A 23,615-nucleotide genomic window follows, 5' to 3' on the forward strand; every position below is an offset into this window, starting at 1 on the left:
CCCCAAATCAGGCCCTGAGGTTAAAAAAGGACACGAGGTGGAGGACTGTGGTGGGCGGCGGGAACGTTCTGGATGAAGCAAGGAGCCTCATGACTTTGGCCCAGGGGCTGTTGACCGCTAGCCTGGACCCTGCTAGCACTCGGCTTTGACGATTCAAAGGCTCAGGACACGCTTGTCTCTGTAGCTGTTTCCTCTTGTGAGACATTATACTGGGGGCTGAGGCCGCGAACCGTTCAGGGACCCAGTGTCCTGCCTCAGGAGCAAACCCTGCTCGTTACTCCCGGCCCCCTGTCGGCGGGGCGGAGGGAGCATCCCGCCTGGGCTGCCGGCCGGAGCTCGCGGGCGCCGCCCCGCCCCGCGCACCTGCCGCCCGCACCTGCCGGATCTGCAGGCACCTGCCGGGCCCGCACCCGGCCCGCACTTCCGTCTCGGCCCCTCCGCCCGCCCTTTGCTCTCCTTCCCCGCCGCTGTGCGCTTCGAGGGCGCGTCTCGGTGCCTTCCTCGCCACACGGTCCCAGCGAGGTCCCTCGGGTCCCCAGGGAGCCGCACCTGGAAGATGCGCCCAGGGACGACCGGTGAGTGCTGCGTCCACCGCAGGAGGAAGAGGGGACCTTGGCCGGGGAGACCCGCCCCCTCCCCTCCCCGGGACCCCTCCCGGTGCCTGCCGCGGCCGAGTCCGAGGGCGGGGCCGGCCCTGGGGCCGGGTCTCCTCGTAGCTCCGGGATCTGAAATGCGGAAAGCGAATCCAACAGGGGCCAGTTGGCCGGGGTTCCAGGCGCAGGTAAGACCTACACCGTTTCCCGGCTCCGGGAGTCTGACGCTTTGCCTGGAAAGTAGGTCTCAGGTGAGCGCAGGCACAGCCGGACCCAACGAGCTCCAGGAGGACGGGGCTCGGTCCCGGGGAAGGGCGTGTGCGGCCGGGATGTCCAGGACCTCAGGCGCCAGCAAGGGGGGCGGGCAGCTGCCGGCTAGAGGCACTTGTGGGCTCCACCTGGTGGTCCTCTGGCTGGAATCAGGGGTCATTAGCCACAGGTCAAACTGACCAGCCCAGCAAATTATGGAAAGTGGAGAGGACAGTGAGGCAGCCGTAAAAAAAAAAAAAAAAAAAAAATTTAATATTTATTTTTGAGAGGCAAAGACAGAGGGAGAGCAGGGGAGGGGCAGACACTGAGTCTGAAGCAGCTTCCAGGGGAGGGGCAGAGGGAGAAAGAGAGAGAGAGAGAGAGAGAGAGAGAGAGAGAGACACTAGAATCCAAAGCAGGCTGAAGGCTCTGGGCTGTCAGCACAGAGCCTGACGCAGGGCTCGAACTCACTCCCAAACCGCAAGATCATGATCATGACGTGAGCTGAAGCCAGACGCTTAATGGACTGAGCCACCTAGGCGCCACCGGGAGGCAGCCTTTTTAAGTCCCTGGGGGATGTGGGTGGGCGGGACATGGGGAGGGACTAACAGGGAGTGACCCGTGTCACTGACTGTAACAGTTCTGGTAGCATCTCTCCATAAGGCCCTTGTTAGTTTCTCCAAATACCAAAATACTTGAGACCGCAGAAAGCCTGGGAGAAATAGGAAAAGGGAAAGAAAAGCAAAACGGTCATCCCACCAGTCATTTGGTCTCCCAAAGCCGGCCTTCCTGACCGTGGCCTCTGTCCACAGTCACTTGCCTGGCTGCCTGGCTTTACGGGGCGCCCTGGGTTCCTGCGTTAACCCGCCCCACCTGCCTCCTTTCTGATTGGTTTTGCTGTTTCCTTCCTATAATCTGAGGGATCCGGATTCCTCCTGGAGCCGGTCTGCAGACCTTGCCCAAAAAGGGGAAGTTCAGAAGTGGAAAGATCTCTTGGCCTCTGTAGCAGCCCCCTCCCCTCCCTGGGGGACAGCTTGTCTGCCGGGAGGGGGTCAAGGACCCTCTTTCCTTCTGGCACTAGGTTTCCAGCTGTGTGGTCACCACTCCAGAGAGTTCTAAAGGCCACCTTCACAGCTCCGGACCCAAAGTTTGGAAAGACAGATTTGAAGATTTTTCTTTACCGTGTGGAATAGTCATGTTCTGTACAAAACTGGTTGTTTATGAACAACATGGCTTTCGGTAACTCGTGTGGATGGTAGGATACATGGGTGGAAATACATGTCTCTTTTTGTGGGGGGAGAAAACATCTCCCCCAGGACACTGGCCTTCATGATAGCTATTTGGGAAGATTTTTTCCCCCATTATTTCTGTATTGTATTCTTACCATATTTTGCCGGTTACTTGATGGAAAATGCTGAATACTCTCAGATTGCTTTCCCCTCCCTACACCTTTTTCACACATAGCCCTATGAGTCATTGCACGAATCATGTGGTCCTTTCACACAAGGCTCTGACACGGCATCAGATTTGTATTTATATGGATGTGTGTGGTTATGAGAGAAGGTCACCTGCGGTAACTCAGAACCGTGTTGCTCTGGACTTTGTGAGCTAAGGATTTGGCAACGTTCTTGGAAGTGACATTTTCCTGGCTACTTCAGTCCAGCCCTGGGTCTGTCCCAGGCAGAAAGTTCACAGGAAGGACATTTTCAGATCGAATGGGTGAAGTGAGTTAAGCCAGCACCGCCCTTCGCCCGTGGGGCAGCTGCTGGGTGGTGGTTGTCCTAACTCCGCAGAAGTAGGGCGTTGGTGTGCGAACCTTACAAGGCAGGTTACCTTCCAAACCTACTGTGGTGTTCGGGTGGCATATCTGCCAGTCTCTCTGCCCCCAAGCCCCAGTCAACAGGACAGTGACAACTGTGGACGCTGAGGCCGGTTGAGCCTGGAGCCACACAGCGGCCAAGTCCCGAGTAGGATGAATAGGGCTCAGCCACGCCAGCCTGCTCGGCCCCCACCGGGGACAAGAGGGGCAGGTGGGGCCACCTCCAGGGTGACGGGGGTTTGGGTTCGTGTCGGCGAGACAGCTTCCTCGTCCTACTTCACGTTGAAGAAGTCCCACCAAAGAAGGTGTGTTCTTACGGGCTCAGAATTGCCTTCTTCGGGCCCCCCCCCCCGGGTTGGAGGGGTAGGGGGAGCCCTGAGAGCCACCTGCCTCCAGCCTGGCTTAGCGTGAACTCTGGGACTGCCGTCTTCTGCAGCGTAAGTGAAGGGGCCGGGGCCGGCCTGAGACCCCGAGAATCTGCGGGCGCCGATGAGGGCAGGACACACACACACAGGCAGGAGTACACAGTGATCGAGAGTGTCTGGAGAGGAGTTTCACTGACTCCCTATCTGTGCTTAGAACTGACCTTCGCTCTAGCCCTCACATGTGATGCCTGCCACACGGAAGCACATAGGATACGTATCTGTCAGCCACCGAGGACTTCATTACGTCACAAGAAGAGGCCGGATCCTGGTTACAGGGTCACAGAAGGTTCCTGAACTCTGCATACTTCCTCCCCGTCCCCCCCACCTCCTCGGAAGCTGCTGGACACCCTCCCACGCAGGTCCAGGGAGCCGTCTTAGCTGAGGTCTGGCTCCCACCTTTCCCAAGATGAGTCCTCACCTGTGCCCTGCTGGGGCTCTGGATTCTTCTCTGCTGCCCAGGGTCTGAGGCTATCGCCACAAACTGCCCCGTGTCCCATCTGCTCTCCACTCGCCCCAGGGACTGAGCTCCTGATGCAAGTGCCTCAGCTTGTCTGGACATTGTCCAGGCTCCCGGGCCTGCTTTCCCCTGCCAGCCGGGATGCTTCTGTGACTGTGACCGGCCTGTGCACTGGCTGATGGTCTAGCTCATCCCGGCACCTGCCGCCTAGGTCTCACGGTGGACTGGCCCCGGCCTGTGCTGCCCGGTCTCCCCTCCTGCCGTCAGGCGGTTCTGGCTCCAGCTCTCGGCTTCTCTCAGCCAACCCCAGAAAGCCGCAAGGTCACTGGCTCGCCCCTCACCTGAAGCACACACACTCCATAGCCTTCCGAGGAGCCCTGGAAAATGTCCAGGGTCGGGAGCTCATTGCCTTGCAAGGCAGGCCGGCCACGGTTTATACTCTTGCTTACGAGGATGCACGGGCTCCTTATTCGTTCCTTATTTTCTTCCCCGTCACTTCCATTCATTTGTCCTTGTTCGGCTGGGGACGAAATCACGTCTCCCTCCCCCGTCGCTGTCCTTTCCACGTTTGGAAGGTAGCATCATGTTCCGTTCCAGAATTCTCCAAGCTAAACGGCACCTCTGCTCCGAGATCTCACACGGGACGTGGCGCCTGGAAGATCCTGAGAAGAATCTCTCGTTGCCAGTTTTCTTCTTTAAATGTGACACTTGGATAAAATAGCCCGGCCGTGATCACACACACACACACACACACACACACACACACACACACGACACAGTGGACTATTGTTGCTTTGAACCCGACACCGTTAACGCTGACTCCATATTTCCAGCAGTCCTACCGCACTGTTCACTCGGTGTGCATCCAACGGAATATTCTGGAACATACGTGGCCCATGGCCCGTGCACTCTCCTGGAGGACCTTGGTGTGCAATGCTGGCAGGGCATGTGAACGGCTGGTGTGAGGGTGTGTGGCAGGCCGCACTGAGGTCGGGGGAGCCTTGAAGGGAGAGAGAGAGAAGGCTGGGCGTCATGGAGGAGAGCACCCTGTAGTCGGAGGGACAAACTCATACAAACGTGTGAGACAGGAGAGGGCCTGGGCTCCCGTGAATCGTGTGACCCGGTACAGAGCAAACCCAGGAGTTGCAGGAACAGGGTCGGCCACACCTGTGGCTGGTTTTTCCAGCTTTGAGGGGTCCCTTCAGTCCTGCAAATGGCGGTGGTCACAACTGCCCCAGGTGCTTCACAACAGAAGCCATCCCCGCAGAACCTTCTAGCAACCTTCGGGACCGCGGGGTTTGCAGAATGGAAGGAGGGCGTTGATGTCGAAAGTCACACTTGAAAAAGACCGACTCATCACGGTCAAACCGAAGCCTCCCATCCTGTCCCATCAGCACGACCCCCTGCGCTCAGGAGCCGCCCCCACGCACAAACACACACCGGCTCGAGTTAACATCCCCAGTGGACAACCCGTGGATCGGGAGGACCAACCGAACGAGGAGGCTTCTGGGGGGTAGGCTGGCAGGGCCCCGGCCTCGGAGTTCTGGGCCTTTGCCCCGTGGGCTGATGGCACATTACCGTCCTCACACACCCGAATGTTTGCTACAGGAAGGGACCCACCTTCAAGGTTCGGGAGTCCAGAGTTCTTGGATCTTATTATGCCTCGGTTACATGACCACGTGACCCAGGCGGGACTCCCTTCCCTTTCCTCTCCTGGAGGTCGGGGGCAGGACTGGGAGCGCCAGCCTTCCGGGCGCATGCTGGGCCAGCCCCTCCCTAAAAGCTACCTAAGGACCTCCCCTCCCCCCTTGTCACCTCCTTAGCACGGGCTCAGGTGTGGTTGAAAGGGGCTCCTTTATGAACACCGCAGACACTCGCAAGAGACAAGAGATAGCAAGGGTTTTAGGATCTCTTGCCAGGGACAGGGACAAAGACCAAAATCTTTATCGTATCCCCTGTGATAAATGGACACGTCATCTGGAAGCCCAGGCGGGTGTGGGCTTTTCTGTCCCTGTCAGCGGGAGGGAAGATTGAGGATGGTCGTGGCCTGGGGAGGGGGAGGCTAGAGAGAGGCAGAGAAGTCGGGGAGGTGAGATTAATGGTGGAGGTGAACCCATGGAGACTGGCCGATGGATTCCATCAGGGCTGGGTGGGGAAGCGTGCCACGAAGGAAGGGTCCCAGCTGCCTGGCACCCGACCCCGTCCATGCACTGGGATGGGCCGCACGCGGGTCAGGAGCAGACCTGGGGGGCAGGGAGGAGGAAGGGTTTTCCGGAACGTGCCAAATGTGCAGCCTAGACATCCCAGGGTGCTGACCGCAGGTCCGCGGTGGGGCGCCCCTGCCAGGAACTCAGAGGATCGTGAACTCAGAGGAACTCAGGCCCTGGGGTCCTGAGGAGAGGCCCGGGCTGCGCCCTGGGAGGGAGAGCCGGCAGAGAAGGCCAGCCATGCCCACAAAGTGGGAGCCCTGTCAGGAGCGGGAGGGTCGTCCGGGGAGGCCATGCGCAGGGGAGTCTGCCGTCCAGGGGCAGGGCGCTGGCAGCGTGGAGGACCTGGGAGGCCTCGACCAGCACAGCCGCCCTGAGCCACCTGTGGGAGGGGACAGTTATTTCTAGGTGCTTGGCCTGAGTGGGTGCAGATGTGAGGCAGCCAGAACATGGTGGGGCCAAGCGGTGGGGGGGGGGGGGGGAGGGTCTCTTCCCTTCCCCTTTTCTTTTTCCACCTTCTTTTCTTTCTCCTCTCCTCCCTCCCCCCTGTCCTGCTTTTTCTTAATTCTTAGGACTGGACCCATTAACACACGGTTAAACGCTGATCGGGAAATTCGTGCTGCCTTTGTATGCTGGGCCTGCATCTTGGCGCTGTGGGTGATCCTGAACTGAGTCCTGATCTCTGAGATATTTGGGGGCTGAAATCAGAAAGGATTGGTGGCAGGTTGTCTGTGAAGGGACGAGGAGTTGACCCCCTAGGCTTCCCCTGACCTAGGAGTGGGTGATGCCTTTTTTTTTTTTTTAATTGGGGCGCCTGGGTGGCTCAGTTGGTTGAGCGGCTGACTTCGGTTCAAGTCACGATCTCACCGTTGGCAGGTTTGAGCCCCGCGTCGGGCTCTGTGCTGACGGCTCAGAGCCTGGAGCCTGTGTCTCCCTCTCCCTCTGCCCCGCCCCTGCTCGCACTCTGTCTCTCTCAAGAATAAATAATAAAACATTAGAAAAAAGTGGGAGGGAGGTACCAGAGCCAGTCAACCAGAAAGACTCCCTCCAGGGACTTTCTGCTTCTGCCAGACCTAGGTTTCGCCGCCAACTTGTCTGTGATGATAATGACAGGCTTGGTGGCTGTTCCCAGTGTTACAGGGACTCCAGGTGCTGTTCTCAGCATAAACCAAACAAAGTCCCCGCCCTCTGGGATTTTCAGTCTGCAGGCCACGAATGAATCGTTGATGTTAGCATTTGAGGAAGCTGAGACCCAGACCGACCGCAAATCTAAAAAATGGGCATAGAAAACATCCCTAACTTGTTTGCATCTTTCGCTGCTATGGCGACAAATGCTTAGTCTTAGCAGCGCCAGCGAAGCCATCATGGTTTCATCGAGGCAGCCATGGGCCTGACCCGGCTCCCGCTTACCCAGGAGTAATTTCTCCTCGGAGCGCCCTGCAGACGTGGTGCAGGAAGGGGGCTAGGATGGCACCTGTTCCCCGGGCATCCACCACTGTGTCTTGTCTGTCCCCAGGCACTCTGAAGGCTGTGTTCTTCCTCTTCGCGTCCATATGCGCCTGGTATTCTGGGTACCTGCTCGCAGAGCTCATTCCGGAGGTATCCCTGTCCAGTGCTGCTTATAGCATCCGGAACATTGGTGAGAGGCCCATCCTCAAGGGTGAGTTCCACGAGATGTGTCGACTCACGGTTCTGAAACCCAGCCGTGGTGGTGAGGGGGCGTCTGGCCTCAGCTGTGCCCAAGCTGGCCATTTGATGTTGATGAAGTTGATCATGATGATGATGGTGATGGTGATGATGAGGAGGAGGAGGAGGAGGGGGAGAAGGGGGGAGTAATACTCGCCCCTTGGGCTCCCACACCTTTCCAAAGTAGGATACCCCTGCTCATCCCCATATGAGACCCCACGACAAACTATGATGTTAGGAAAACAAAGAAACTTCATGTCCAGGAGGTGTCAGATAAAAATAAGCATTTGGAATACAACGCAAACTGGGAATTAAGTGAAACCACAGAATCTCCATTACAGTCTCCATAGGAAAAGGCGTGGGGCACTCAGGTAGTAATTTGTACCCTTTTTCAAAATCTCATTCTAAGTAGGTAAGCTGGCACGTTTTCAATGCAGAAATGGGTCCTACAAAATTAATTTGCGCAAATATAAAGAACTGGGTAATGATTTTTAAGAAGTTGTGAAAGCAAGGGGGGTGCCTGGCTGGCTCAATCGGTAGAGGATGTGACTCTTGATCTCAGGGTCATGAGTTTGATTGAGCCCCATGTTGGGTGTGGAGCCTACTTAAAAAGAGATCTTTTTTTCCAATGGTTCTTATTTTTGAGACAGAGAGTGAATGGGGAAGGAGCAGAGAGAGGGGGACACAGAATCCAAATCAGGCTCTGGGCTCTGAGTTGTCAGCACAGAGCCCGATGCAGGGCTCGAACCCACGAACCGTGAGATCATGACCTGAGCCAAAGTCGGACACTTAACTGGCTGAACCACCCAGGAGGCCCCCCTCCCCAAATAAAATCTTTAAAAAAAAACTTGTAAATCTCTTCCTTTTCAGATTAATCGCATTTCTGAAAAGCTATTTATTTATTTATTTATTTATTTATTTATTTATTTATTTATTTATTTATGGGGGAGAGTGGGCAGAGTAGAGGCAGAGATAGAAGGAGGGAGAGAGAATCCCAAGAAGCTTCCTTGATGTCAGTGCCATGTGGGGCTCGATCCCACAAACCACGATATCAGGACCTGAGCAGAAATCAGGAGTCGGAGGCTTACCCGACGAGCCACCCAGGCGCCCTTGGATTAATTACCTTTTATGACCACCCCCATAAAAAAAAATTTTAAAAACCCATAACTTTCTAGGAAGTGATTATGACTGTTTTTACTTTATTTATTTAAAATTTTTTTTTAACGTTTATTTATTTTTGAGACAGAGAGAGACAGAGCATGAACAGGGGAGGGGCAGAGAGAGAGGGAGACACAGAATCGGAAACAGGCTCCAGGCTCCGAGCTGTCAGCACAGAGCCCGACGCGGGGCTGGAACTCACGGACCGTGAGATCATGACCTGAGCCGAAGTCGGACGCTTAACTGACTGAACCACCCAGGCACCCCTGACTGTTTTTATTTTAAATGAAGTTTCCATAGTGAATGTGCATTCAATTGGATACGCCTACAGCATCCAGACTGCGGATGAGGCCCAGTGCCAGGTGGGGCCCACACACATAGAGAACATGGGAGACACCCTCAAAGGGCTTTCTCATCGTCCCCATTGTTATACAAAATGTGCCGGCTGTCCTGGATGTGGGCTTGCCTCTAGGAGCTGCCTCTGAGGCCTGCCTTTTGAGTGGGGCTCCTTCGTGTGGTTTCCAAGCCCCCCCCTCCCCCCCCCCAGCGCAGGCCGGGGGAGGCCCTGTCACCTTCCCCTGCAACTGAAGCACTATCTGGTTCCTGGAAACCCAGAGGTGGCGGGAGAGCGGGTGACCATGGCTGGTGTGAGGGCTGCGTCCTGGCTCCTGCTGGCAGTCGGCTCCACTTTGGAGGGACACATGACTTCCTGGGCGTCCTGTGGGCTCAGAGTTTGGGGGTTGAGCCTAGTGATCGATTGGTGGTTCAGGGCTCGCGTGGATAAGACATTAACAGGGACCGCGTCGTCCTTGGGGCTCTGCGGGCTTTGCTGTGGGGCTCATTTCGTGCCATTGTCAAGCCCCCAGGGAGTGGCCTCCGTGCAAACACAGGTACCCTTTGGCCAGGCACTGCCTGTAGAGCCCTCAGCGAACCCCTGGGTCCCTCTGGACACCTGCACTCCTCCGTGCCTGTTGAGCACACAGGGACCTAGTCATCCTTGGCTTTGGACAGGGTTCAAGGTGAGCGCAGCTCCTGCCATCAGCACAGGGACCTCTGTTACTCTTGGCTCAGCAGAATGACGGGAACACCCTCCTGGGAGTGTTTGTTCTCATGTCCTCAGTGACCCCCCATGTCTGATCAGATCTGAAGCAGAGGAAGGAGAGTGTTGGCCTGTGAGATCGGTGCTGGGCACGGACGGACGGGGGCCCAGGAGCCGGAGGCACCCACAGAGTAGTCACCTCCGTGCCCGAGGCCACGCGGGCTGAGCCCCCCTCACTTGGCCCTGACGTCCCTCCACCTCGGGCTTTCCCCCTAATCCGTGGTTTGCTTTTCCACTTCATAAACTATTCTCTGAAAATGACCCACCTCCCGGCACAGCCGCCCAGCCCGGGGAGGGTGGCTTTGGGTTTTTGAAGTTAATTCTCACCCGCGAGTCCGTGCTCTGCTGGGCTCATACCGTCCTCACGTTGGATGTTGCCTCCCCGCCGTCTTTACGAGACGGTAAATCTGAGCTCACCCCAAGTACCCCTGAATCTGGTGGTTTCCGCGACCCGGCCGTTGGGAATCCGTGCTCCGGCTGCCCTGTGCCACCCTGTTCCTCATGTTTGGTGAGAGGACTGACTGCATCGGCCTGGCTCCTTTGTGAAGGATGCCGTGCTCGCCCCGGAGGACAGAGCGCCTTCCGGCTCCTTCTCTCCTCTCAGGCCTCAGTCTCCCCCCACCGCCCTTCCTCCTCACGTCTTTGACCCTCTGCCCGGGTGAGGGAGTTAACATGCCGGGTTATCACCTACCTGGGCAAAGGCGGCCCTGGTTTGACTTTTCCTGCCCCTTCGCCCCATTTTCCGCTCCAGTCCATTCTCCCAACCAGCATCTCTTGGTGACAGCATCTCTCTGTTTGGATACCTAATCGCAGACAGAACTGTCCTGTCCTGCCGATGAGTGTATCTTGGCATCAGAAGGTGCTGACCCCTTGGCCCGGGGCCTGTGGTTCCGTGGCAGGCGGCGACTGGGAACGCCAGGCCTTCGTCCCTGTGCCCTGTCCCCTCCTCCGTATACTGCGCGCGTGTGCCTTGCCCGTTTCTCTGCGGTGCTTCTCTTTCTTCTTGTTGATTTGCAGGGAGTTTTGGGTACGTGTGAAGCTACTGATGCCTGATCACCCCCCTCCCCCACCCCACGGCACATGTCACAATGTACCATGATCCGTCCTAGCTTACCTTCCGTCTCCCGCGTTTGCGTGTGTGAAAGCTCCTGCGTCGACTGCGGTCCCGTCAGGTTGGGTCTGGTACCTGATGTCTAACATGTATTTTAGTAAGTGTCTGTGGAAGAATTTGTACGTCACTGGAGGGGTGCATCTGGCGGGAGGCCCCGCGTGCCCCACACACAGCTTGCAACCCCAGGCCGCGAAGGTCAGTTTCAGGAGACAGCAAGTGGAAGGAGGATCCTGTTGGAGTTTTCTCTCGTATACTCCAGATACGAGGTCGTCGAATCATTTTCTTAGGCACTCTTGCGAGAGGGGACCAAGTCAGGCAAATCAGCCGTGGTGAGCTGCCTTCCTAGATTCTCAGCCGAGGTGAGAGGAGCTGATGACCGCTAAATGGCTACCATTGCACAAAAAAGCCAGAAAAAGTACTTTTTTTTTAAATTTTTTAATTTTATTTATTTTTGAGACAGAGAGACAGAGCATGAACAGGGGAGGGTCAGAGAGAGAGAGGGAGACACAGAATCTGAAGCAGGTTCCAGGCTCTGAGCTGTGAGCACAGAGCCTGACGTGGGGCTTGAACTCATGGACCATGAGATCAAGACCTGAGCCAAAGTCGGATGCTTAACCGACTGAGCCACCCAGGTGCCCCGAAAAAGTACTTTTTAAGAAATGTTTATTTATTTATTTTTTTTGAAGGGGCGGAGGAGGGGTAGAGGGAGAGGGAGAGAGAGAATCCCAAGCAGGCTCCACACTGTCAGCCCAGAGCCCGATGCGGGGCCCGAACCCACGAACCGTGAGATCATAACCCGAGCTGAAATCAAGAGCCAGACAGTCAACTGACTGAGCCACCCAGGTGCCCCTGAAAAAGCTACTTTTTTTTTTAACCTTTATTTATTTTTGAGAGAGAGAGAGAGTGAGAGCGAGCATAAACGGGGGTGGGGAAGAGAGGGGACAACAGAGAGAGAGAGGGGGACAGAAGATCCGAAGCAGGCTCTGTGTGGGCAGCAGAGAGCCTGACGCAGGGCTCGAACTCACAAACTGAGAGATCATGACCTGAGCCGAAGTCAGACGCTCAACTGACTGAGCCGCCCAGGTACCCCAAAAAGCCACTTCTGATTCTGCTCTTAACTAGTTGTCAGTGTCTTCGAGATCCCTCCTCTGTCGCTGAGGGGACGTTGTAAATGCGGTCTACGTCTGAGGCTCTTTCCAGTTCCAAAATCAACCCTGCCTTCCAGGGTGCTGTGTCCTCCGGGATCAGCTGTGTTTCCTGCTTTCTAATCCCATGCCCCCTCAGTGAAGGTGCAATGCCACTCCCTTTGGGGGGACATGGGGACAGAAGCTGGTGGAGGTGACACGGCGGTGTGCCCACGGTCTCCCCGGGGGGTGCAGCATCTTTGTGCATTGGCATCACTGAGCCAGGTGAACCGGTGGGTGTGCCAAGCGTCTGGCACCTGTCACCGCCCCTGGGGCATCTGAGAAATCATTATCACTGATTATGAGAGACACCAGCCCTCTTTGGGTGCCTTCCGGGTTTTGCTTTTTGTGGACCGGACTTTCATCTCCTATAGAACAATGAGACGAGTTGACGTGGCTGAAATGCCTTCAGCGCATGCCCGGGAGCACCCTTCCTCTCTGCCTGGAGCACACGGCAGGATCGCATTTCTGGAATCACCTTCCTCATTTAAAGGGGTGAATGTAGCCATGGTTCCCAAATCAGGAAGTACTTCAGGAAGACAGGTTCCTGGACCCTGCTCCAGGAAATTAAAAATCTGGGTTCAGGGTGGAGCCTAAGAACCTATATTTGCTTTAGTTAATGTACGGATAAGAACTAAGGTAGGCTTCCCTCAGCAAGAGAATGATTTCTGGACTGAAATTCCCAGCAGGAGGCCAGCTGTGTGGGAACCACACCGCCCATCAGGACATCGGGTCTCACTTAGAACAACAAGCGGGTTTTTTGGGAGACCCATAAGCAGGAGACTGACCAGCAGGCTGGCTGTTTGTGCTGGCTGGGCGTCAGCTTCTGGGTGCTCACGAGGGCTTTCCTGTTCGGTCTTTGGGGAATGAGTTTCAGGAAAAGGGCCCAGGACCTAGATGTAACACGGTGTCGGGTATTTAACAGGTATTTTTTGAATACCTATCTGTGAGGTCAGACTCTGCGAATTTGTCAAGGAGTGAACCTGGTTGGGGAGCACGGTGGGGAAGAGGCAGGGTTGGGACAGAGCTCTGTCTTCTGAGACGATGTATCTGTCTTTCCACACCCCCACTCCAAATAACGAATATGATCTTTGTGCACGTAATGGTATTTTGTGCTTCTAGGGAATGGGTAGAAGGTTAAGAAAACCTTAAAAATTTTTTTCTTCGTGTTTATTTATTTTTGAGGGAGAGAGAGAGACAGAGCGAGGGAGGGGCAGAGAGAGAAACACACACACAGAATCCGAAGCAGGCTCCAGGCTCTGAGCCATCAGCACAGAGCCCTATGCGGGGCCCGAACTCATGAACCGCGAGATCATGACCTGAGCCGAAGTCGGACGTTCAACCGACTGAGCCCCCCAGGAGTCCCCAGAAAACCTTTTTAAAATGCCACACAACCGTCCCCAGGCCCTGTGAGAAAACAGCATCTCCACGTCACTTTGGTCATAAGAACCGCATTCTCCTTGGAGAATCCTATGAAAACCAACGCCTCCCTTCTAGAAAACGCACCCACACACATCTACACGAGCAGCACCTGCATTTTGCAAGGGCCTGTGAGTGGCGGGGCCACAGGTTTGGAAGACCGGCCCGTGGCACTCCCAGCAAAGCGTGGGGCCCTGCTCCCAGCCCACCCGGCCCCCAGGGGAGCTGGCCGCCGTGCAGACAGCAAGTCGGGTCATGCTGCTGACCCCAGGGGAGGAGGAGGCCACGGGAGAACATCCTTATGGGAGCCCTCCTCCCCATCTCCCCATCTCCCAAGGACGGCCCGGCTGGGAAACTCCAGCGTCAGGCCTGGGGTGAGAGGGCGGGAGGGATGGGCGGGTCAAGTCTGTACTGTGCTTGCCCTGCTGCGCCAGTCATCTTGTCCGTGTCCCCGTGTCCCGAGCCCCAGCCAGGCGGGGCAGAGGGGACAGCAACAGGAGAACAGGAACAGCTCAGGTTGGGACCCAGCCCGCACTGCCCCACCCAGCCCTTTGTTTCCTCCTGACCTTCACCAGGTCTCTCTCCCAGGTGGAGTCCCGGCCCCTGGCTCTAGAACAATCCAAAATCCCTTTTCCTCTAACCCTTGCCATCACTGTGCTAATCTGCTGTCGTTCTGTCTCCACATTCCCAGGGGGCACAGTGTGGCCGTTGGGCACACGGGACACTGGCCACCTCCGTCAGTCAACATGGCACTCCTGTCAGCGTGCTCAGTGCGTTCAGGACACACGTAGGTCCTTCTCAGCTCTAGGTTGAGAGGACCACATGGCCAGGGCCCTCCTACAGCCTGGGGTGATGGCAAGGCCCGGAAGCAGTGTCCTTCTCCAAGAGCAGAGGGCTGCTTCGGTGACTCTCGTTCCAGTTGTGTGGGGAACAGCAGGGTCCGCGCACGAGGGAGCGAGTCTGTGTGCTTGTTAAGGGGACAGGGACACCAACGTTGAGGCAAGGCAGGTACCCGGTAGGATGTATGTGGATCCCCCTTCAAGAATATTCTCTCCGGGTGGGCTGTATACACAGGATGTCTGCACGCCAGGAGACAGGGCACACCTGCTTTTATTTTATTTTTTAAATGTTTGTTTATTTATTTATTCTGAGAAAGAGAGAGAGAGAGCGTGTGCGAGCACGCACACATGGGAGGGGCAGAGAGAGAGAGGGAGAGAAGGAATCCCAAGCAGACTGTGCACCATCAGTGCAGAGCCTGGTGCGGGGCTCGATCCCACGAACCATGAGATCGTGACCTGAGCCAAAACCAAGAGTCAGATGCTGAACTGACTGAGCTACCCAGACCCCCGCCGGACACATCTCCTTTTAAACAGTATGTTAACGTTTTCAAATACTATGCCCGGTGTGTTTTTAGGGAAATTACCTCTAACTTTGAAGTAATGGGTATTCTTATTAAATTGGAAAAAAAAAAAGAGCTAAAATAAATACTGTAGTGCCCCAAATCCAGAGACACAGAGAAGATGCTGTATTTTTGGCACTTTTTCACATTCATGGTTGGACCCCTCGCTTTAAATTTAGAGATGGGGAAAAAATGTATTAAGTACATTACGTGAACACTTATGGAAGTAACGTGCTGCTTGAATATATACAACCTATGTATACCAACTTTGCAGATGCCCTCTGCATGCATAGAAAAGTCTGGAGGAAGATACGCCAAAAAGAATCTCAAGATTGTTTAGAGTGAAAACATGTGGACTGTTTTCCTTTTCTTTCACTTTACTTTTCTCCGGCAGAAATTAAACAAGGAAAGGTAAAAAACCCCACGGTCCTTTCTTGTGTTAAAAGATAGACTCGATAGGAAGGAAGGTTGGTGAAGGTGGACTGGGGCCTGTAGCCACACGTGTCCAGAAAGCCTTACGGTCCCTCGCGGCTTTCACATGGGGTGCGGGGTGGGGACAGAGTTCGGCGTCTCTGAAGTCAGGAGGTTTCTCCCCCACCCGGGGGGTGCAGATGCCCACTCAGTCGGTCAACTAAGAGTAGAGCCGCTGCGTTTACCACATCCCACCCGGGGGCTGGGAGCAGGGCGGAGAGGAGACAGACACCGTCTCCTGGGGGAAGGGGACTGGGGGATAAGCTGAGGGCCAAGAGAAAGAAAAGAGAACAGAGAGCTGGGCAGCCGGAGGTCTCAGGGGCGGGGCAGGCGAGGAGGGAGGGGAAGATGTGGATGGGGCACGCGCTCCCTGGAGAGCTCCGTGTGCCCCCATCCCCAGCCGGGGCGCCTGCTTCCCTGTGCTCCCCGAGAAGTTCTGCCCGTCCGGCTCCGGACCTTCCCCGTGCGTGTCTGCACCCGGATTCCCGCCAGCAGGGCCTCCCAGGGCCTCACCACCTGCCTGGCTGTCACAGCCGTGCGTCCTCAGTCAGAGAGGCACGGATCACACCTCTGGTCAAACTGGACAAGCGAGAGGGGGACTTGGGATTTTAAATCTGAACTGGGCACAGCACGGCGGGTTCTGTGGACGACGGCAGACAGAGAAGGGCACGTGGGAGGGACGGCCACATGGCACCCAGCAGAGGGAGGGGCGCGGGGCTGTCCCAAGGCCAGCTGGGCTCCTCAGGTGCTGCCCCTGTGAGGTAGGGGTGCTGGGGAGACATCTCTATGGCCTGCCAGCGCCGACCTCGTCGCCCCCTGGCGGAAAAACTCAGTGTCTCAGGCTCATATGGAAGGAAAGGGGTCACGTGGCCAGAGCAGGTGTGTGTGTGTGTGTGTGTGTGTGTGTGTGTGTGTGTGTGTCAGGGTGTGTAAATGCAGAAGCTGGATAGATGCTCCATAGATGGCTGTTGCTTTGCTCACCAGCCCCCTTCGACCCAAGGGAGCTTTCTTTCCATATTGTGTGCCAAGAATGTCAGTGAGGGAACCGGCCCTGAGCAGGGGCTCCCTCACCTTCTGAAATTGTTATGCCCACCCAGCATCCTCTCCCTTGTGCAGATTTGTTATTTTAAGACAAACACAGATCAGGGGCGCCTGGGTGGCTCAGTCGGTCAAGCTTCGATTTCGGCTCAGGTCACGATCTCACGGCTTGTGAGTTCAAGTCCCGCGTCGGGCTCTGTGCAGACAGCTCGGAGCCTGGAGCCCGCTTCCGATTCTGTGTCTCCTTCTCTCTCTGCCCCTCCCCAACTTGTGCTCCGTCTCTCTGTCTCTCAAAAATAAATAAACATTAAAAAAAAGACACATGCAGGTTAAACCAGCTGTAGCTCTAGGGGGATTTCGGACGCTGCCAATGCAAAGTTGGTGACTCCCTTCCCCACTCCCTTCCCCCACCCCAGGGTGGAGTCTTGGGATCGAAGGGCCACTGCTCACGGTCGGGTAGTGGGTCCATTTGACAAGTACCTGCAAGATGCTAACCGTTATGTTCCTGTTTGTTGCAGCCCCAGCCCCTAAAAGGCAGAAATGTGACCACTGGACCCCGTGCCCCTCGGACACCTACGCCTACCGCTTGCTCAGCAGGGGCGGCAGGGACAAATATGCCAAAATCTGCTTTGAAGACGAGCTGTGAGTACCCGTGATGAGGACACCCACGTGATGCCTTCCCTTCCCCGGGGCCAGCCCCGCGGCATGCGTGCCCTCAGAGGGAAAGGCAAAGGCTGGGAGTCCAAGCGGGAATGCGGGCGACAGCTGCTGTGTCCTGTGGTGGGGGGGTGTCCCCACCTTGAGCTCTCATTTGCCTGCGGGTGGGACAGCGCCGAGCTTCCATGTTGTGCCCTGCTCCGAACACGTGGCACAGCCCTCCAAAGTCATAGACATGCCAGAATTCAGCAGATGCCGTCTTGCTTTCCTTCTTTAAAAAAATTTTTTTTTACTGTTTATTTATTTTTGAGAGAGACAGAGCGTGAGCGGGGGAGGGGCAGAGAGAGAGGGAGACGCAGAATCCGAAGCAGGCTCCAGGCTCCTAGCTGTCAGCACAGAGCCCGACGCGGGGCTCGAGCTCACAGACTGTGAGATCATGACCTGAGTTGAAGTCAACCGACTGAGCCACCCAGGTGCCCCTTGCTTCCCTTTTATTTTTATGGTCCTCACCCTCGTGGATTAAAGCAGATATCATTTCTCCTGGCAGCCCACACCTCCTCCTTCCTGACGGCCTGACCCACGATAGCTTAAATAAATCTCGGCGCTTAGAACTGCCCTGGCCTAGTGTTTGCTTCTGCCCCGGTGGCCCTACCAAAGCACCGCGGACCGGATGCTTAAACAACAGCCATTTATTCATTCTCTCACAGTCCTGGAGGCTGGTCGCCCAAGGTCAAGGTGTGGGCAGGGCTGGTTCCCTCTGTGAGGGGGAGTCTGTCCCAACCTCTCTCCTGGGCTTGCAAAGAGCTGTCTTCTGTGTGTGTGTGTGTGTGTGTGTGTGTCTGTGTCCTGATTCCCCCCTTTCAAAAGGACACCAGTTATATGAAGTAGGACCACCCTAATGGCCTCATGTTAACTTAGTCACCTCTTGGAAGGCCCTTCCTCCAAAGAAGGTCACGTTCTGGGGTACCGCGAGCTAGGACATCAGCATGTGGATTTTGAGAGGCCACAGTGCAATCCGTAACACCTAGCTTAAGGATGCTTAGGCCATGAATAGTTACTACAAAGGAGAGAGAGCGTGGGCTTTCCCCAACACGGAGGAGGAAGTCTTTCCCAATCATCCACCCTTTTCCCAAAACTGGGCTCGCCTTCCTTTCTCGTTGCTGGCTGACTCATTGCGAGAGATGCACGTCCCTCTCTCCAACTTTTAATTCGTCGTCTCTGCACTTAGCTCATCCTCCCAAGGAGCGTAGCACGCCAGGGCACGAGCCGTAGACTTGGCACCCCCCCCCCCCCGCCTGGTCTCAGCACATTCCCCATTCCGTACGGGGACTGGATGGAAAGCACACTGCCCTTTGGGGGTCCCTCACTCACCCAAGGCCCGCTTTACTCAGCCCCGGGGGGCTTATCGATAAACATTCCTTCACACAAACCCCCCGGGTGGGGCACTCGGTGGCAGAATAGTGACAGTAAACATGGCTCTTGTGCTCAAGGAGCTGATGTCACAGTTCAGGGTTCTCCACCTCAACACCGCTGACCCTGTGGACCAATGACCTTGTCTGTGGCGTGGGTTCAGTAGCATCCCAGACGTCCAGCTGGTGGATACCATAGGCTACCCCGTCCAGCTGTGACAGCCATACGTGTCTCTATACACGGCCGCATGTCTCCTGGGGGCCAAGCCCCTCCTTCCCCACCAAGAACTGTTATACTTGGGAGAGAACAGATTTTTCAGTCTTCCGTGGTGAAGGCGATATGGTGATTTTGTGGGTGGTTGTGGAATATTCCAGAAGCAAATGTAGCATTGAATGGGATTGCCAGAGAGGTCCATGGAGGAGACAAGGTGGGGATTCGGCTTGAAAACTGAGCAGGAGACTGTGGTAGAGAAGAGAGGAGAGGCACCTGGGGGGGCTCGGTCCATTGAGCGTCCAGCTCTTGACTTCAGCTCAGGTCATGATCTCACGGCTCGTGAGTTCGAGCCCCACGTCAGGCTCTGCGCTGACAGCGTGGAGCCTGCCTGGGATTCTCTGTCTCCCTCTCTCTCCACCCCTTCCCTGTACTCTCTTTCTCTCAAAACTAAAGGAATAAACTTAAAAAAAAAAAAAAAAGAAGAGGGAGACCTGGGAGGGGTAGGGACAGTGGGACAGGGATGCTCACCCAGAATCACATCACCAGAAGGGAATTGTTCCAAATTAGACCCAGAGCACCGGGTTCCCACTGGTCCACACTGCCTGAAGCCTTCCCCTGACCATGGTCCCAAAACAACAGCTTCATGCCAACCTAGGACACACTAATGCACGTATGTGTTAACTTCAGGCGACTTCCTGTGAGGTGTCCTGTCTGTCATCCCCATGGCACAGTCAAGGGGACCGACTCACAGATTCAGCAGCCTGCCCCTCGTCACTCAGAGCTCATGGCAGAGCCAGGATTCTGCCCTGGAGTCCAGGGTGTGCTGGGTAGACTGTCTTGAGTCCAGTAGTCTAACGGAACAACTCACGATATGAATAGGCGGGACCCAAATGTAGCTCGCCTGCTTTCAAACAGTATTCCAGATGGTTTTCAGAACACGGCGTGGTGCAAAGCAGGACAGACTCAGATAACAGCAGGTTAAAAGGGACAGGGGAGTAAACCCAGGCAGAGGCCTACGGAGCGTCACTTGCCGGGCATAGCGTTGTGGTTTTTTTGTAGTCGACTCACGGAGCAAGAGTGCTGGGTTGTGGTGATCATCATATGAAGAAAAAATACAATTTATGTAGAAAGACAAGGCGGTTCTCTGCTGCTCGTTTCCTTAGTGCCACCAGCCCTCAATGGGCACCGCAGCCGTGCCGGCCCCAGGGACAGCAGTTTCCATCTCTCAGCAGCCTCTTTCCTTACTTCCCATCTCTAATGGCAGCCTCGGGCTGGCCCTTGTTGGCTTTCCCAGGTTAGGCATCATCTGTGGGCCGGCCACTCAGTAGGTGAGCGGTCCCCCCACACCGCCCACTGCTGTCTTCCTCCACACCGTGGTCCTGACCCACGCCTTTTAGCGTGATCAAACCCCAGCATTTGCATGAGTAAGACCGTCAAGAGAAAATCCAAAGGACTTTTCCTTGATATGAGCGTGTTACTGAGTGGGAAACGGTTGGAGAACAGGAGACCTCCCAACCGACCGTGGTTGGAAAGCCCAGGCCTCAGTAGTCGCAGTGGCATTTACGAGGCAGGCGTGAGTTAGTGCATCGTTGTCCAGGGTCACTTGTCACTGGAGACGGCCATGCCTTCCGGAGGCATGACCTTACTTGTTCGCAGCTGAAAAGTCACCCGGATGTGGGGAAAGGTCACATTTTAAGGTCAGAGTCAGTGTCTCCGTGTCAAGTTTTGGTTACGTGACTGTGATGGTTGGTCTAGGGATATATTCAAATGGTGGCCTCCAGTTTTGTTTGCTTTTTTTTTTTTTAATATTTATTTATTTTTGAGAGAGAGCATAAGTAGAGGAGGGGCAGAGAGAGAGGGAGACAGAGGATCTGAAGCGGGCTCTGTGCTGATGGCAGAGAGCCTGACATGGGGCTTGAACTCACGAACGGTGAGATCATGACCTGAGCCGGTCAGATGCTCAACCGACTGAGCCACCCAGGACTCCCTGTTTGTTTTTTTTAAACACGGGTAAGTGAAGGTTCTTCATGGCTGAATCACATCGTGTACAACCATCGTGTCTCCTTGTCTTTTTGTTGGTTGTCAGCTTGCTTGGTTTTCTGTTACCTACATCAGTTTAATCCCAAAATGTTCTTCTAGTTAAAAAACAAATCTAACGTCCCATCAGATATCCACCAAGTTCCTCTTCTGGAGCCTTCCGACCCACTCGGGTCAGCCAGGTTGCTCTCGGGTCACCGTACAGCTGCCGTCTGGCACCCCTATCCACCGTCATCCTGGGACGGCCTTGTCTCCCTCTCTGGAATCTTAACCCCTTTTTCTAAGAGATGGCGCCTTCCACTTTCCTGGTCCCCTCCTGTGTTTTGCAGAAGGCGGGCTGGGCGATCAGACACCACCTGGCTAGCAAACCCAACCAGATATGGAGGGTGATCAGCTATCAAAGGGAGGGGGACCCCGATAAACTGACTTAGCAGAGTTCTTCTAAAATTGGACAATGCAGACATGGGCACAACGTTCGAAGTCAGGCCTAGTTAAAAAAGGAGCTCAGGGGAGAGTTTGGTGAAGGAGAAAATCCGTGTGAGCAGAGGGGCACCAGGCAAACCCACTCCTGGGAGTCAGGCTCTGCCGATGGCTGGCTTGGGTTCCAGATGCCCCGGTGGCCTTGCTGAACCCTCCAGAGACTGCAAGGCTCCGTCCCCCTGTCTTTGGCTTAGGGTCAGACTTGTATTGCAGTCTGATGGCTCTCCCCCCTTAACTCAGCCCCTTCCCCCTCTCCTCTTGTAGGCAGTTCCCCTGATACAAATTCTTGTGCATTTTATCCTGTTCGGATAGCCGCTTCTCAGAGGATTCAGATTAGCACAGCGAGAATGACCGTTCCCCCATAGTCTGTCCAGCCCAGCATGTTGACAGAGACTTTGATCTCTGCCACTCTGAGAGATAGACATTGAAGTCTCAGATGAGATTTTTACTTTCATTGCTTTTGCCGTGAGTGAATTGAGGATCTTTTAAGCTAAGAGCCTTTGTGTTGGTTTTCTGTAAACTGTCTGTTCGTATCTCTTGCCCATTTTCACCTCTGTCACTGGCCTTTTTATTGGTTTACAAGATTCTTTACCTATTAAAGTAGTCTTTTTTGTGTGTTTGTAAAAAATCTTCTCCGTATTTTATCTGTTCACTTATTAAAATGCTATTTTTAAAATATATGACCTTTAACAAAGCCAAAAACACTGTATGGGGTGCCTGGGTGGCTCAGTCGGTTGAGCGTCCAACTTCGGCTCAGGTCATGACCTCCTGGTTCGTGGATTTGAGCCCCGTATCAGGTTCTGTGTTAATAGCTCAGACCCTAGAGCCTGCTTCGGATTCTGTGTCTCCCTCTCTCTCTCTGCCCCACCCGTGTTTGTGCTCTGTCTCTCTCTCTCTCTCAAAAATAAGTAAACGTTAAAAAAAAAAAAAAAGGGGCGCCTGGGTGGCACAGTCGGTTGAGCGTCCGACTTCAGCCAGGTCACGATCTCGCCGTCCGTGAGTTCGAGCCCCGCGTCAGGCTCTGGGCTGATGGCTCAGAGCCTGGAGCCTGTTTCCGATTCTGTGTCTCCCTCTCTCTCTGCCCCTCCCCCGTTCATGCTCTGTCTCTCTCTGTCCCAAAAATAAATAAACGTTGAAAAAAAAACAAACAAACAAAAAAAAAAAAACAAAAGAAAAAAACCTGTATAGTGAAAGCAAAATTTTAAAATTTTAAAAAGCAACAAAACCAGAAAACAACCCAAGTATGATGGTATGACGAATAACTAGTAGGTCTCACACAATAGCAGGTGGTCCGAAAGCTGCCAGTTAAGGGAAAACAACTCTTAGATTGGATCACGGCACATAAACCTCCAATTTTTATGCTATACATAAAAGCATACACATACCCGAGAATTGAGGTCACAGGGCAAACCACCGGCCTGAAAATGGGAGAGACGGGCAGATCCCCAGAATCCCACGTCAGCTTGGAGCCAGCATCAGGCAGGAATCCTTCAGGGGCAATTGGTCAGTTGCTGCTGACGGGGGTTTTGGACCATTTTGAGAGATTAAAACTCCTGCAGGCCAAACCTTGGAGGAATCCCTACACTTTCCTGCGTTTTTCTGCCAGGAACCCCACCAGGCTCTCAGAGTAAAGATCAAAGAAAAAAATCCCCTCCTGCTTTTGTCAGGGGGGAGGGAAAACAGCGGTCTGAAATATGCCCCCAGGGCTCTGTTCTCCTTCACGATGGCCTGCCTTCAAGAGAAACTTTTTGCCAGAGTCTAACCAATGTGGGTTTTCCCTGATACTAACTGACCTGTGGGAGGAAATACCCCACACCAGAGGGGCCCCCTCTAAACCAGCCCCCTCTAACCTTCCTGTCTCACCTAAGGGGTCAAAGAAACAATATGGCCTCTTGTGAAGCCCACCGCCCAAGTAGCACAGGCTCCCCAGAAGATCGAGACTCAGTCTTGGGACTGTACAACATTTCTCCTTCCCCCACATCTTAACGTCACACAAAAGAAGCTCCTTTGACATAACAGGGGTTTGCAGTTGGTTGAGCATCTGACTCTTGATTTTTGCTCAGGTCACGATCTCATGGTTCGTGGGATTGAGCCCCGTGACCTCCTGCTGTTAGCATTGAGCCTGCTTGGAATTCTCTCTTCTCCCACTCTCTCTCCCCTTCCTGTTCTCTCTCTCTCTGTCCCTCCAAATGAATAAATAAACATTCAAAAAAACAAAACAAAACAAAACAAAACAGAGGGTTACAGCGTAAAAGAACCACAAGGCTAAACCCAATTTTAAAAAGAGTCTCTAGGCATATCCTAGACATAGGAGAGAAATTTTAGCCTTTGGCACCTACAGCCCACAGCAACTAACAAACACAGATCACTCCTAGTCAGGTGAACATAAACACTCATACTAAAGTTCTATTTACCTCTGTTCCTTTTTTTCAAAAAAAATTATTCACTTATTTTTTCATTTCCATGCAAGTTAGTTAGCATATAGTGCAATAATGATTTCAGG

At 54.4% G+C, this 23,615-nt stretch overlaps 1 protein-coding gene across 2 annotated transcripts in view; it reads left to right on the forward strand.

The window, feature by feature from the left end:
* Window positions 1-457: 457 nt before the first annotated feature.
* The window catches only part of FAM3B (FAM3 metabolism regulating signaling molecule B), a 41,999-nt gene continuing 18,841 nt past the window's right edge, over window positions 458-23,615 (forward strand). The window contains exons 1-3 of one of the 2 annotated variants that reach the window (XM_030329799.1): window positions 458-575; window positions 7,267-7,410; window positions 16,834-16,957. In XM_030329799.1, the coding sequence (XP_030185659.1) occupies window positions 557-575; window positions 7,267-7,410; window positions 16,834-16,957 (287 nt within the window). In that variant the 5' untranslated portion in view covers window positions 458-556. The remainder of the gene's footprint in view (window positions 576-7,266; window positions 7,411-16,833; window positions 16,958-23,615) is intronic. The other variant, XM_030329800.1, reaches the window with a different exon arrangement.

Source organism: Lynx canadensis, chromosome C2 (genome assembly GCF_007474595.2).
Source record: "Lynx canadensis isolate LIC74 chromosome C2, mLynCan4.pri.v2, whole genome shotgun sequence".
Classification (NCBI taxonomy): Eukaryota; Metazoa; Chordata; class Mammalia; order Carnivora; family Felidae; genus Lynx; species Lynx canadensis.